At 31.0% G+C, this 15,175-nt stretch overlaps 1 protein-coding gene and 2 long non-coding RNA genes across 6 annotated transcripts in view; 1 reads left to right on the top strand and 2 right to left on the bottom strand.

Annotated features, from left to right (window-relative positions):
* GEFmeso (Guanine nucleotide exchange factor in mesoderm) overlaps positions 1-15,175 on the top strand; it is a 57,175-nt gene that overhangs the window by 36,479 nt on the left and 5,521 nt on the right. The window contains exons 1-11 of one of the 2 annotated variants that reach the window (XM_015329822.2): positions 2,160-2,778; positions 12,303-12,971; positions 13,045-13,256; positions 13,332-13,432; positions 13,517-13,633; positions 13,723-13,873; positions 13,959-14,297; positions 14,377-14,472; positions 14,562-14,691; positions 14,775-14,941; positions 15,018-15,125. In XM_015329822.2, coding sequence (XP_015185308.2) covers positions 2,697-2,778; positions 12,303-12,971; positions 13,045-13,256; positions 13,332-13,432; positions 13,517-13,633; positions 13,723-13,873; positions 13,959-14,297; positions 14,377-14,472; positions 14,562-14,691; positions 14,775-14,941; positions 15,018-15,125 — 2,172 coding nt within the window. In that variant the 5' untranslated portion in view covers positions 2,160-2,696. Of the gene's footprint in view, positions 1-2,159; positions 2,779-12,302; positions 12,972-13,044; positions 13,257-13,331; positions 13,433-13,516; positions 13,634-13,722; positions 13,874-13,958; positions 14,298-14,376; positions 14,473-14,561; positions 14,692-14,774; positions 14,942-15,017; positions 15,126-15,175 lie in introns of those variants that run through there. The other variant, XM_015329821.2, reaches the window with a different exon arrangement.
* On the bottom strand, positions 9,198-12,458 carry LOC107071117 (uncharacterized). Of its 3 annotated transcripts, XR_016178633.1 has the most exons (4): positions 12,317-12,458; positions 10,078-11,692; positions 9,696-9,768; positions 9,198-9,614 (listed from the first exon to the last, which is right to left on the bottom strand). It is a non-coding gene; the product is annotated as an uncharacterized LOC107071117 (long non-coding RNA). The 3 variants fall into 3 exon arrangements; XR_016178632.1 differs by having other exon boundaries at positions 9,198-9,768; XR_016178634.1 differs by having other exon boundaries at positions 9,198-9,768; positions 10,354-11,692.
* LOC149030548 (uncharacterized) lies at positions 14,299-14,780 on the bottom strand. Its single transcript, XR_016178635.1, has 2 exons — positions 14,641-14,780; positions 14,299-14,570 (listed from the first exon to the last, which is right to left on the bottom strand). It is a non-coding gene; the product is annotated as an uncharacterized LOC149030548 (long non-coding RNA).

Genomic DNA, 15,175 nt, shown 5'->3' with positions numbered 1-15,175 from the left:
TATATGTATATGTATATGTATATATATAACATAATCTGTCCACGTTACAGGATTAATCAAAAAATAATTCTAGATCATTTTTATAGATCGATTCCCACATTTTTTTTGTTTTTTCATATCTATCTGACTCTGTAATAATTAGTATAATATTTTTATTATATATTAACATTTTATTTCCATTGAAATGAAGAAATAGTTGCAAGAAAGTGTGACTCGAACCAAACCAAAAAAAAAAAAACAACAACAACAACAAATAAAAAAAATGATAGAAATATTATCGCAAAATCTATTAAATGATTTAGTTGGCTTGTTCGGGTATGTTCGATACTTCCTGGAAACTTGATACAAGAGAAACGATTACTCCAGATCGGTTATACTAGCACGAATGAGAAAAATTACGAGCGGAAGGATGTAAAACGAGGAGGAGAAATGGAAAATAATTAGGTAAAGGAAGAAGGAAGAGAAAACTTAATGAAAAAGATATCTTACGTTTGCTTCATTCCTTCACAAAATTGTTAAATACAAAATTGTACTCATAAATAATGAAAGTGATCTTAAAATTTTAAATCATATATCCTTTGATTCGAGATATTTCGATAATTATATTTGAACACTAAATGAATTTTATATTATATTTAAATAATAAAAAATACGGTTCAACAACTAATAAACTCATTTTGTTGTTAACCACTTGCTCTACGATTTAACTTCATGGTTGCGGTGTCTTGCGGTACAATTTTGTACTTGTCGAAACACACACAATCACTGAGTTTATATTATTATTATTATATATTAAATTATATAAATTAATTATTTATAAATTAAATTATATAAAAAATTATATGAATAAATATATATAATATATGGTTGTATATATTGATATGGCAACTGGTTAAATTTTGTCCTAAATTACTTTCATAATTATGAGCACAATTATTATTATTATTATAATAATTAGAAAATACTATAAAAAAAAAAAATTGAGCTATCTGTTCTCTCTTTCAATCTTTCATTCATTCTTTCTCTCTCTCTCTCTCTCTCTGACTCTTTCTTATTAGTGGTAAGAATTTATCAATGAGTAGGAGCTCTTAGAATCGTGCCACTCGAGAGTCCAATATTATTAATGGTACAGGACTTGATACGTCGAATTAACATATTTCAAAATGAAGTACCACCTTCCTCCCTCCCTTTCCCTCCCCCTTCCTCCCTCCTCCCTCCTCCCTCCTCCCTCTTATGCTTCTGTTACGACAGTTGATTCCACCAGATACGGATAGATAGCAGCTTAATGATTTCTGACACCGATCAGAATGTATCTTTTTTCCTTTTTCTTTGAATACACGCTCGTTTATGCGCTACTAGAAATAATACATAGAGAAAGATAATAAACATAGTTCTGTTTCTAATCTCACGTTCACGTCATAAGTAGTAAACAGGCGAGCTGCTGCGAACCAGTACGAAATTTTATCTAGATCTTGTTCACCTCCAACCAATAGATCGTAGATCGTATATGCGTGTTCCATTTCTTTCATCCTTGCACAACACGTTCAACTGCATTTTTTCTTGTTCTATGATTTTTGTATTTTTTATTTTTTATTTTTTTATTTTTTGATTTTCTTTCATATTCTTTTAGAATATGAACTTAGAATTCCTAAACTCATCTAGGAACATTTGGGATTTTTTTTCTTATTGATGTACTGCTTAGAAATGTCTAGTTTTATCGTTCAATATCGACTAGAGATATTTATTATATTTTAATTGTTATTATAATATAATGATTTGTTTTCAAAAGAAAAAGGAAAATCTAATATATTTTATTTTTACTATAAAAAAAAAAATAATAAATAAATAATTTTTTCTAATTGTAAGATTAATTTAAAATGAAATAGAAATAATAGAAATAAATCTATTTGGACATAGTAAGCATGAATGGTCGCTCATTGTGAACGGACTTTAACGAGATTACCAAAAGAAAAGATAAGATAATATGTTTTACTTCTAGTATATGAAATAAATCATTTTTTCTAATTGTAAGATCAATTAAATGAAATAGTAATAATAGAAATAAATCTATTTGGACATAATAAGCAATGAATGGTCGCTCATTGTGAACGGACTTTAACGAGACTACCAATAGCTGCTGCGTTCGCTCCTCCACATTCGGATTCGTCCATCCGGAGTGGCACGCTCGTACCATTCCCATCCTCGACTTCACATTCAGTATCTACCTGTTGCTCGAACAGTAAAGTCTATACGTTCTCAGTGTTTACCTGTTTATACACACAACAGTTAAGAATTACGCGCGTGTGTGTGTGTGTGCGCGTCGTGGGTTTCTCTTAAGAAAATCTTTCTCTTATTTCTTTTTATTTTTTTTTTTTTTTTTACATAAATGCACGTATTATATTCTCGTACGTTTGTTTTCTAATTTGTATCTCGTATCTATTGAAAAAAAAAGAAGAAAAAAAGAAAAAAAAATGATAAATAAACGTGTTAGATTAAAAATGAAAAAAAGAAAAGATAAATCTTAAGAAAAAAATTAATCTAATTCGACATTGCGTTGACAAATATCATCTACAAATTGTACAAACCTTGTGATTTTGAAAAGACATATGTACTTTCAATATGTATTCCTATTTCCGTTGGTGCTTTTTAATCGTTCGTGATCGTGATCAATGTGTCGCACGTGAAAATTAAATTAAATGTTCAATTATTCGGAAAGAAGAGATCAAAATTGTCCGGGTCTTTTTGGATCGATCAGAAGAATCGGCCAAAAGATTAGAAGTAAGCGTTTTATCTTTTTCTTTCTTCTTCTACTTATTCTACTTCTTCTTTCTTATCAAATATCGATACTGTTTTATTTGTATTTTGATTAAGGTGTTATTTTGTTGTGTATATTCGATTGAAATTTATAATCCCTTTAAAAAGAAAAAAAAAATAATAATAATAATAATAATCTAGAAAGAGAAAAGTAATGTTTACAAAAAAAAAAAATGAAAAGTGAATTTTATAAGACACCGGGTAATGTGGAACGATTTCTATCTTCCTAGAAGTTTGTGTGTGTGTTAGTGTGTGTGTGTGTGCATGTGTGTTCTTATTCATTGTTCCCCCTCGAGTGTAATTTAAAGTGGCAAATTAAACGTACGATCCTAGTCTCTCGTGTCTTTTTCTAATGTTCCAAGTCTCTTAGCTATTACGGATTTAGAATTTTATTATAGAATACAAGTTCTTTGTAATGATACAACATATTTTTATCATTTTATAATGATTTAAGATAAAAAAAAAAAAAAAATCATTAAATCGTTAAATATCATTTGCGTTTATTCATTTGGAACAATTAAAGTTAAACGATAAGATAAGGCTGTGTTTGCATAACGCAACCTTTCTTTTCTTGCATACCTTGAAAATACGAAACATCATCGTAAAATATCTTTCTCTTTTTTTATTTTTTTTTATTTTTCTTGGTAAATTACGTTAAATGTTTTATGATTTTTTTTTCTTCCTCTTTGCGTATTACCTCATGAAATTTATGCAATTCGAAAAATTGCAGAGAATGCAATTCGAACGATAAAAAGAAATACATATATATATTAATATTAATAAAATATAATTATATAGTTTAATATAATTGATATATAATATATTATAATTATAATATAATTAATATATAATTAATATTATTTTATAGTATATTATATTAAAATATTATTATAATATATATTATATTAATAATATATATATATAATTAATTTATATTATATAAGTAATTTATATATTAATAATTAATATAATATAATATTTAAAAAAATTAAATAAATTAAAAATAATATCTATATTATACAAATTATATTATATCAATAATATATATTATATAATTTATTATATTAATATTATTATAAAATATATATGTATTTATATGACACGTATATAATTTTTTTTACAGTAATATAATAGTAATAAAAATAATCGTATTACAAATAAAAAACAAGAATATAATCATTTCTTGTTAAAATTACATTTGACAAATGATAAGAATAATAAGAAACGTATTGTGATACGATTCCATGAAATGATTATGTAAGTTTAATGAACGTTCTATTATCTCTGCGAATGAAAATTGTCCAAAGGCAAAATGATCGCAAGGCTTTCATTAGCTATCATTATACGTATGCATATGTGCAAATACATATATATACATATATATGTAAATGATGTATACATGTATAGAATCAGATTATGCGAATATTCAGAGTGTATGGAAAGTCACATGAGATTATTAAAGCTTAGCAAACTCGTCTTCTAACAAGTAAATTCCTGTGCACTGATGGTGGTAATGGTGGTGATGGTGGTGGTGGTGGTGATGGTGGTGATGGTGGAGGGTTTTAATAGAGCCGCTTCTCGTTCTTGCGTGGGTTGCTTTGCCGATCTTTGCTCCTGAAGGCAAGAATGAGATAGAAAGAGATGGAAATACCTTGTCGAATGCCAAAGTAGAAGCGTCATGGGTTTAATCGATGTTAACCACTTTATCAAGGTTTCCTGAATTTCTAATGTCGCTCCTATCCAAGATTATCTTATCTAGTTGATCTATAGGTAAATTATTCCGCTTGTCCGATCTCTCTTTCGCCAATGCAATTTATGAACTATCTTGGATGAATTAGAACATTTTGATATACCGTAATTATGTCATATCGACAACTTGATATCTTCCAAAGATTAATTAGAACGTTTTGTCGTGTACCATCGATTATCTTATAGTATAGTATATTTAAACGACACTATTTGTTTTTATCTTTTTTCAATATTTACTTTAGGATATCGTTAGAACAAATTTAAACAATCTAAATGAAATATTAACACTTTAATGGCCGCTCACACAACATGTGTGTTATTGTGTTATTAAAAACATTGCCCGTTATTTTATTTATAACCTTATATATATTATAAAATAAAATTTATTGTTAAATTATTATTTTTTGTCCCATGTTAATTTTTTCGTGAATGAGAATAAAGTATTTTTTTTTCAATTAATTCTTGAAAAATATTCTCGAAAAATACCGGGCCCCTGACGACGTTTGACTGCGTATTCCTACTTCCACATTAAAGTATTAATTGTACGCCCTTTTTTTCTAAAGTTTTTTCTTCGATAAAAACATTCATTTAAAAACTATTAACATTTTTAAATATTTCTAAATAGTTTAATCGATCTCGAAATATAAATAAAAAATTAGTTGACCGTACCATAAACATCTACGAAAGATAGAACAATGGTGTTCATGAGTAAACCACGATATAGAGAGTGAAGAGTCAACGTTTCTCTCTTCCTCCTCGTTGTGGAACCCAAATGAAATCATTCTTTCTAGAATGAATCATTCTGTTCCATTTAATATTCTTTCACAATTTACTACGACTCATTCTTAGATATCTCCTAACACAACTCAAACATGATCCATAATAATAATAATAATAATAATAATCAAAAAATAACAAATATTTTCAAGGTTCTTTATTCATCACATTGACTGGATAAATCTAGGATTATATTTGAAAGTTTATTTTATCCTTAGCAACAGCAAACAATAATAACACTAAAAATATTAGAATCAAGTTCATTGTATTTGATATTTATTCCTCGTCACGTAATCCTTCAACAGACTAGGAAAAAGAAGAAAAGGAAAATAGTAGAAAAGGATGAGTAACATAAAGACTAAGTTGGAAGGATGAAAAAGCAAAAGAAAAAAAAACTAGTAAATTTATATTAGAAACGGATAGATAGACAGTGAGCGAAACAAACAAAAAAAAAAAAAAGAAAAAATAAATAAAATATTCCGTTCACGTATATGGCAGAGTAAGTAAAGCGACAAGTACAAGGATCACGTTGCTTGAACGTGAGACTCCTTCGCTCTGGAATTCCTCGAGTAGCCTTTTGTAAGGTTCTCTTATCTCTTACCGGAGAGATGCACCCGGAAACAAGTAGACTCAAACGAGCAAGTAAGCTCAAGTGCATTCCAACCTTTGTACGATCCTTTCTCTTTCCTTTTTCTTCTCTTATGGGTTAGTCATCATCTTCTTCTTCTTCTTCTTCGTACTATGTCACATTCGTCTTTCCCTTTCTAGACTAATTTTCACCTTTATTGGGACTTCAATAACAATTCTAATATAAAAGAAATTTTTTTGTTCAAATGTTGCAACCCTTTTTTTCTTTTTCTTTTTTTTTTTTTTGCTACAATTTACATCCCAATTTATCAATTTTGGAATTGTCTGTTATCTTGCGATATTTCATTTTAACCCTTTTTGGACGTATTCAATTTGGATATGAGTGTCATAGTGGTCGGAATTAATAATATATATAAATATTATAATATTATAAAATTATAAATGTAAATTACAATATAATAAAATTATAATATAAGTTTTCTTTTGATCCGGATTTGATAAAAGAACATGTTGAATGTTTGAACAGGATTTCAGGCCACTTTAGAAAATTGAAAACCTACTTAGTGGTTTGTGAGTTTTATGATGTGAGCCGGTAAAATATTCGAAGAATTTTTTTACTGCCACTTATAGAGTGCACGCCTCTGAGGTAGGTGATGTCCCTTCGAGCAGAATAAGAAGGGTCCTTATTCGAGGGCTCTTGAAAAAACATTGCTTTTGCCTTTGCCTTTGATTTTTTCGATTCACCGAGGTATATCATTTGCAAAGGAGTTCAATTTATTTATTTATTTATTTATAATTATCCTAATTAGCATTATTTCAATTTTAAATATTCAACAAATCTGATATTTTGAAACATAACGAAGGTGTTCTATATGAATTATTGATTAGAATTTTCTCTTTCGAATCTTCCATTCGATTTAAATAAATATTTTCATCTCTCTCTCTCTCTCTCTCTCTCTCTCTCTCTTTTTTTCTCGTTTGACTCCTTGTACGAAGAAACATAGTTAGAAAGCAAAGTATGGTGAAGCCGTGCCACGAAAGATCGTGTACTCGAGATTCTTGATAGATAAGGTACGCGAGAGAAAGAAGGGCCTTTCTCATAAAATTCCCCTTATCCCTCCCTCCCCCCCATCCCCCATCCCCCATAAAAACACCTAAGTGTTATTCGCTTGCATAACCTTTCGATTACGTAATACCGAAGTCGTTCGCGAGGTAAAACGCACGAGATTAAAACTCGACTGGCCAATTAATTGATATAAATTATTGTCTGCTTCGAATGAACCACAAAGTGTTGTAAACTCCAAAAGAAGAAGAAGAAGAAGAAGAAAAAGAAGAAAATGAAAGAGAAAGAGAATTAAAAAAAAACAAAAAGCAAAAAAACACGTAAATGACTATATCAAAAGAAGTAAAGTGTAATTAACACTAGATATACCATCATTTTCTTTTCAGTATACTTAGTTTTACCACACTAGTCAAAATGTAATTATTATATTATATTTTAATTATTATATTATATTTATATATTATATAATATTATTATATTATTATTATATTTTATATTATATTATTATAGTATTATTTTATATATATATATATATACGAACGATATAGATAAATGGATTTATAGACATTTTTAAATAACAAAGTGGAAATTTAGAATTAAAATAGCCCGACCAATGTCAAAATGACTGGTGGTCTGGTAAAATCTAGTGTTAATTAGAAATATAATTAAGAAATTACATGTAATCATACACATACACATACAGAGATGTTTAAAGATAATTTTGATATAATTTTTTTTTCCATATAAGAAAATATGATAAGAGAATGAATAATAAATTTGATAAATATGATGAAACGAAAATATTCTAATGATCTATCATAGAATTAGTTGTAATATGGCTGTAAGAATGAAGATAAGACTAAAGACTAAATCGTTGGAATTCGAGTGGATTGAGAAAGGCTTAATTTATTGCTCGATCTTTCTCTTTGTACGGGTCAACGACGGCAAACTAAGATGTAACGGTAAACTGATTGTGAGTCAGACAATGCTATTCAATACACAACAGTAGTCTTGGTAGTAGCAAATAGCTACATTTTCTGACGTTTTACTACTGTTCTATTTATTGGCTTGGCAAGAAAGTATATAATTTCGGCTTGCACCAAATAAAATAGCGTTATGTTTGTTTCGTTATTCTTTTTGTTAATGTTAACATTTTGTTCTTTTGAGGTTTGGTAGTTGACACTTTTTAAGTAGCTATAGAAACAAATTTTGTGTAATTTTGTTTACAACTGTTAGATTTAGAAACAATTGAATTTTATTTCACACTAGAAAATCGAAATATTATACTTTCTTGCCAACCCAATAATACTATCAGTCAACTATAGTATTTATCTAATGTTTTGCATTTGTAAAAAAAAAAAAAAGAAAAAGTTAAATTGATCGATCGATCGATCGATCAATCAATCAATCAAAATCAATCGGTCAAAGATTATTCTTTCATGGCGTAATAATATTCTCGGTCATTGACGAGTAAACTGGCGCTTTGGGATGATGCCGAATGGATGGACCAAAAGAAAAATAAGAGGAAAGAGATAGGAAGAGGAGGGGGGAGGGGGATTGAGGATTTACGATTGAGAGAGAGTAAAAATAGCCAAGAAGAGAGAAAAAGAGAAGAAGAGGAAGGAAAACGTCGTTCATTGACGAAAAGCAATACGGGATCCGCCTCTGCTTTGGTATAAATGAAAGAAACAGAAATACGAATAGGGGACGACAGGGGGGGAGAATTCAAGTGGCCACAAACGTCGGCCGTTCCACCCGCAATTTCAAACATGCACGCACGTACGTACACACACACACACACACACAGACGCATACGCGTGCACGTATAAAACGTATGACGATGATACACCAACAAACGGGATGCCTGTTACGCTTGACCGATGAAGAAACTGAAACTATCTTTGTCGCTTTTAATAATACTACACAAAGATATATATATATATATATATATACGATGTATATGTGTTATAGGAAAAAGTTACGTGTTGGTTATTATTATTATTGGGTTGGCAATAAAGTAATTTCGGCTAGCACCAATAGATAAAGCTAACGTTGACGTGATTCACGTCATTTTACATTTTTAAATTTAATAAAAATAAATTTATATTATTTCATAATTATTTTTTTTATTATTTTTTATTGTTATTTTATTATTACTTTATTAGTATGTTATATATATTATTATACTTAGTATATACGAATTGTTACTTAGTATAAGAATCGGAAAAAATATTCCAGCCACGAATATGTTAATGTTAAAATTTTTGTCTTTTGAGATTTGGTAGTTGACACTTTTAAGTTTCTATAGAAACAAATTCCTCGTGTAATTTTAAATAAACGTAAAAATAAACAACTGAGTTTTATTTCACACTAGGAAACCGAAATTACTTTCTTGCCTATACCAATACATTGAAAGATATTTTACAAATTGATGTAAAAAGTTGTTATCATAGATGTGTTATTGTTATTGTTGTTTCCTTTTAAATATCATTTAGAAAAGGTTTCATGCATTGCTAGAAACTAACACGACGAAAGTTTCGTCCTCTCGTACTATTATTAGAGTAGCTCCAGCCAAGTGCATCGACTGCACGTTCCTAAACCAGAGACTGTTGCTGCATTCAACCTTAAGAATAAGGAAAATAAAGAGAAAGATGAGAAATTTATTAGTCTTCTAAATCTTCTATAAGCTATTAAATGTAACAACCTTTTTAACACTAGATATACCAGAGTAGTAGCCATTTTAATTCCAAATTTCCACTTCATGTAACATTTGAAATCTGTAAATAATTAAGCGTTTTGTTATTTCAAAATATCTATAAATTCATTTATCTATTAAATGTATTATTGTTAAACAATTTCGTTATTTTTTAAGAGTAACTAAAGACTGGAAGCTTCAAAAAGCATTTTTTTTCTACATCAGTTATTTTGACTAGTGTGATAGAAAATGGTGGTATATCTGTCTAGTGTTAAAGAGAATCAAATCAAATTTGCAACACGAGATACAAATCTAATTTCTGTCATTTCAATTGAAAGAAAAAAATGAAATATAAATAAATTGTATATAAATGATTATTAATAATACACACATATATCAAAAGATGGATTATGATCGCATGAATAAATTTTAATCGTGGTGTATAACACGCGGAAAACTAGCCGCATAAAATGCAGAAATGCATCGATGACTTCTAGTTGTTGCACTTTTACAGATAGTTCGCTTCACGTCATTAAATCGTAGCCGGTTTCTTTGCTAATACACATGCCGGTGAAACTAAGTCTCGTCTCTTAGGTGTATACAACGAACGATACTTTAGATACATACTTATATACTTATATATAAATGTATATATATGAGTACGTACTCAAACATACGAAAGCGTCCAATTAAATCAAGGCCATCTTGATAACGTCGTTTAGAAGACTCGATCGAGCAAATGCACGGATGCATCCGTGTTTGGCGCCTTCTATCAATTTTTCTTTTTTTTTTCCTCAAAGTTGGCATCATCATCAACGGCAGCAGCATCTTCTTCTTCCTCTTTCTCCCCCATTTCTTGTTCTTATTTTTCTTCTTCTTCTTCTTCTGGTAAAGTGTAAAATATTGCAACGCATGACCGAACGTTTAGAACGATACTCGTTGTCGGTTTTGCATCGTTAAATTTGACGTTAGATTTTCTAAATCTATCTTCTTTAAAAGCTTAGAAATATATCTATTTCACGATGTTGAAATATATATTCATGTTAAAGTTATCAACATTTGAGTAATAGGAAAAAATAATAGGGTGATTGATGATCCATCGATGATTTGTATAATGTAACAAAAATTAAGGAAATGCGCACGTGTGTGTGTGTGTGTGTACATGTGCGTGAAAAATATATTACTAAAGTTTCAATATATATCATAGGGAAGATCTATTCTAACACGCGAATAACTGAAGATCGAGGCCGTTAACCAGAACGAAGAGAAGAGAAAGAAAGTCCATGAGAGAAGATCGTTCGTTCGTGCACTCGAATATATATATGCTTTAACATTCTGCATCAGAAATAGATCTACATGGTGGTTTCTTAACTACACCTCTAATCAATTTAAAACAAAAAACTCATCGTAAATCTGAAAACGCATAATTTATATAGGAAACAGCCCGTATAAAGTTCTCCTACCGTTCCACCGTAAGTAGTAAAAGAAGAAAAAGTTGTCTGTTACAAATATGGCGGACAGTGATTTAATTTAAAATAAATCAATCTCGACGTACTCTACTAACAAAATTAACATTAAATAAAAGCAAACAAAAAAATAAATGTACTAATCGATTACATGGATAAATAATTTCGATAAAAGACACAAATTAGATAATAATAATTTAAAGAAAAATAATCTACTACTGTATGGAAGCTCGCGTTCATAGTAAATATTAAAAGAAAAAAAAATGTTGCTATCGCAAATATGGCCGGGTATAGTAGTACATGTATATCTAACATTAGAGAGGAAAGGATAACGCAAGAACGCAAGAAAAACGCATCGATGCAAGTCCGTTGGTTTGCAGCCGCCGCCGTCGCCGCCGCCGCCAAGTTGGAGAACGTTGATTTCACGTCTGCCGCCAAGGAAATTGGAAACCATCATCCTGCTCGTTTGTTTGTCCAACCGACTCTCCGAACGATCGTAGCCGCAAAGAGACGAGAGAATCAGCCATGCGTGTGCGTTCTCTGTTCGGTGCCATATCAAAAAGAAACGATGTGCAATACGAATTATATATTCAACGGCAATGTTTTAGCGCCGATAAAGGACTACCGTGTTAATTGACCGGTGATCGTATTAGCGATTAAATCTCACTTTTCATATCTTCCTTTTACTTCTCATCGAGTCATTTATCTTATATTTTTCTTATATTATTAGTTTATCTATCGATACACATACATACGTGGTTTTCTCTTCTATCGCGCACGTTAATATTGAAATTAAATGTAATTTTATTTATTTTATTAAGAAAATAATTCCCCTTAAAAGGGAAGGTGCAAACCAAATGAATTGCAACATCTTTTTATGAAAAAGAAAGTATATAAGCTATATATTATTGGGTTGGCAAAAAAGTAATATATTTCACACTAAAAAAAAAACCAAAATTACTTTCTTGCCAACCTAATATAAACTTTATGGTATTTTATAACACAAACTGAACTTAACTACAAAAACAATCTAATATATCATAAAAATTGAGACAAAAGAAGCTCGCAAATATGTATTAAATTAAAAACTAGCCTAAGAAAAATAATATTTAAACGAATAAAAGAATCTAAAATTGAAATGAAATTTCAGGCACGAGTACGGACCTGGTGCCACAATTATTGGGCATGTTCGACGAGCTTGCACGTCGTGGCAACGGTTACGATCACGATCACGTAGTCCTCTCAGCATCGTGTAATATACCAGCGGCTTTGCAGAAACGATTGAGCTTGGTACCACACTCCCAACGAGGTTCCATATTCGGTCAGCTTTGTGGCGAGGCAACTAAGAAAGGTAGTAGCGGTGGTAGTGGTACTGGTAGTAGTGGTAGCAGTAATAGTAATAGTCATCGAGAAAAGAGTGACGAGATGTGTGAGAGAACGGAAGAAACGGATACAACAAGTACGGTAGTAGACGTTGTGGTCACTCAGCATCGAGTAGACAACAACAACGAAGATGACGACGAAGAGGAGGATGAGGAGGTCAAGGTGGACAAAGAAAAAGATGGAAGTAGATTGTCGATCAACGTTCTCGAGCAAGACGATAAGAAGAATTCATATGTACAAGAAACAAACGCCAATGCCAATGGACTTAATCAACTTAGGTACAAAAGAAGATGCAGAAGTGGAAGACCATTATCTGGTAGTTCAATAGCCTCTAGTACATCATCCAGTGGTTGTAGCAATCAGGGAAACACATGTGCAACTAATCCATACTTGGCTTCAGTCGAATCTTTAGCTGACACTTGTGCCAGTTCACAAGGTACCATTTTGAATTTATTCAAACGTCAATAAAACTATTTGTAATGTCTTTAACACGAATGATTTATTTGTAGGCTCAGGTGATAGCGGAGTTGTTACGGTATCCGAAGCTAGCTGTCGTATTGGTAATGGTACCAATGGTCAAAGAAGAGACAGCACAGAAGGAAATACGCCCTGTCATCGTCCACGTTATTGCGATCCTCATCGTAATCCTGTGGAAAGAGTACTTCTTGAAATCATTGATACCGAAGCAATATATGTCGAACACTTGCGACAAGTCATACAGGTAAATATTTGTTAAATATTTATTTGTAGTTTTTCTTCAACGATTTGCATAAATCTGAATATATTTTGTAATCAGGGCTATCTCATCTTTTGGCGAGACAATCCCACGTCTTTTGTACATCAATTACAACTGAGTGATTTATTCAGCAACATCGAGGATATTTTCGAATTCAACAGGTATATTATTTAATAAAAAAAAAACCTAACACACACAGATTACGAAAAGAATACAAATATTAAATATATAATATTTGATTTCAGAGAATTTCTCAAAGAAATCGAAAAATGTTCTTTTGATCCGGTTCGTCTCGCGAACACTTTCATCAAGCACAATTCAGGATTTAAAGTCTATACCGAATATTGTACAAATTATCCCAGGTAAAAACTCTCACCAATTTTAATCCATCGCAAATCCCTAATGGGAAAAATTTCAAAAAAAAAAACTTTACGATATGTTAAAATTGTAGAACTGTCTCTGTGTTAACCGACTTGATGGGACAAGAGGAGACAGCCAAAGCTTTTAGAGAAAGACAGGCAGCTTTAGATCACGCTTTACCTCTGGGATCATTTTTGTTGAAGCCTGTTCAAAGGATTCTCAAATATCACCTGCTGCTAGAGGTAAAAAAATCGATCGATCGATCGATCGATTGATTAGTATAATTGGACAATTCTGATGAATAACAATTGCCGATGAAATTTTCAGAATTTATCGAAAGAGTATGGAGCAGGTTGTGACGCTCGAGAAAACGAAGCTGAAGGAAGAAATGCGATCGAGGGTGCACTAGCAGCGATGACTGGAATAGCAAAACACATTAATGCGATGAAGAGAAGACACGAACACGCTGTAAGAGTTCAAGAAATTCAATCACTTCTTTATGGATGGCCAGGACCCGATTTAACTACCAGTGGTGAACTTATCGCCGAAGGTCGCTTCAGAATGAGAGGAGCCAAAGCACCGAGACATGCATTTCTCTTTGACAGGATGTTACTTCTGACGAAGAAGAAGGAGGATGGTTTATTGGTCTACAAAGCTCATATCATGGTCGGTTGTGATGTACTAAATGTATTGATCAAGAAAATATTTCGAAAAATTTCATACTAATATTAAAATATTATTTCAGTGTTCCAACTTGATGTTGATCGAGAGCATCCCAGGAGAACCATTAAGTTTCCATGTGATACCCTTTGACAATCCAAGGTTGCAATACACATTGCAGGTAAAGAATAAAAGGAAAAAATATAATATTAAAAGCAAAATGATGTAAATAAAATAAAAAAATTAATATGCTTTGTTTTATTTCTTTAGGCACGCAACCTGGAACAAAAAAGGGAGTGGACATTGCAAATAAAAAGGGTAATCCTTGAGAATTACAATGCTGTTATACCTTCTCACGCCAGGCAGCTGTTTCTACAACTTGGTCAGACTCAACACGAAGGTAATGGTTATTGAAAAATATTAGACGCGATAGATTTTAATTGATGGTTCATTAATTTGTACTAATTGAAATGAATTAAACAGACGATTCTCCGACCGACAAAAGCTCGGCGAAAAAATTATACTCGGCTCCACCGGAATATTTAGAAAAACGTAAGCAAGAAAGAGAAAGAAGAAGATCAGAAACTGGTATCAGACATAAGTTCAAAAAGGGTACAAGAAAACCTGAGTCACCTGCTATCACTACTGAGGTAAAAATTCATTTTCTTAACATGAACACTTTAAATCTAAGACAACAAAGTAAAAATATAGGTGTCGATTCTTCAGGATTCGCCAGCATCTTTACGGAAAAATCCTAGTCACGAGACTGAAGTAAACGACTCGAGAGATCAAAATCTTAACAGGTGTTCCGATGGACGTACTCTCAAAGTAAAGGTATACCATAAATTGTGTTCAGAATGATAAATAATAGAATAAAATATTTA

Source organism: Polistes dominula, unplaced genomic scaffold, assembly GCF_049000335.1.
Source record: "Polistes dominula isolate Pdom_NZ unplaced genomic scaffold, Pdom_raw_medaka contig_11, whole genome shotgun sequence".
NCBI lineage: Eukaryota > Metazoa > Arthropoda > Insecta > Hymenoptera > Vespidae > Polistes > Polistes dominula.
This window is presented reverse-complemented; position numbering and strand designations above follow the sequence as displayed.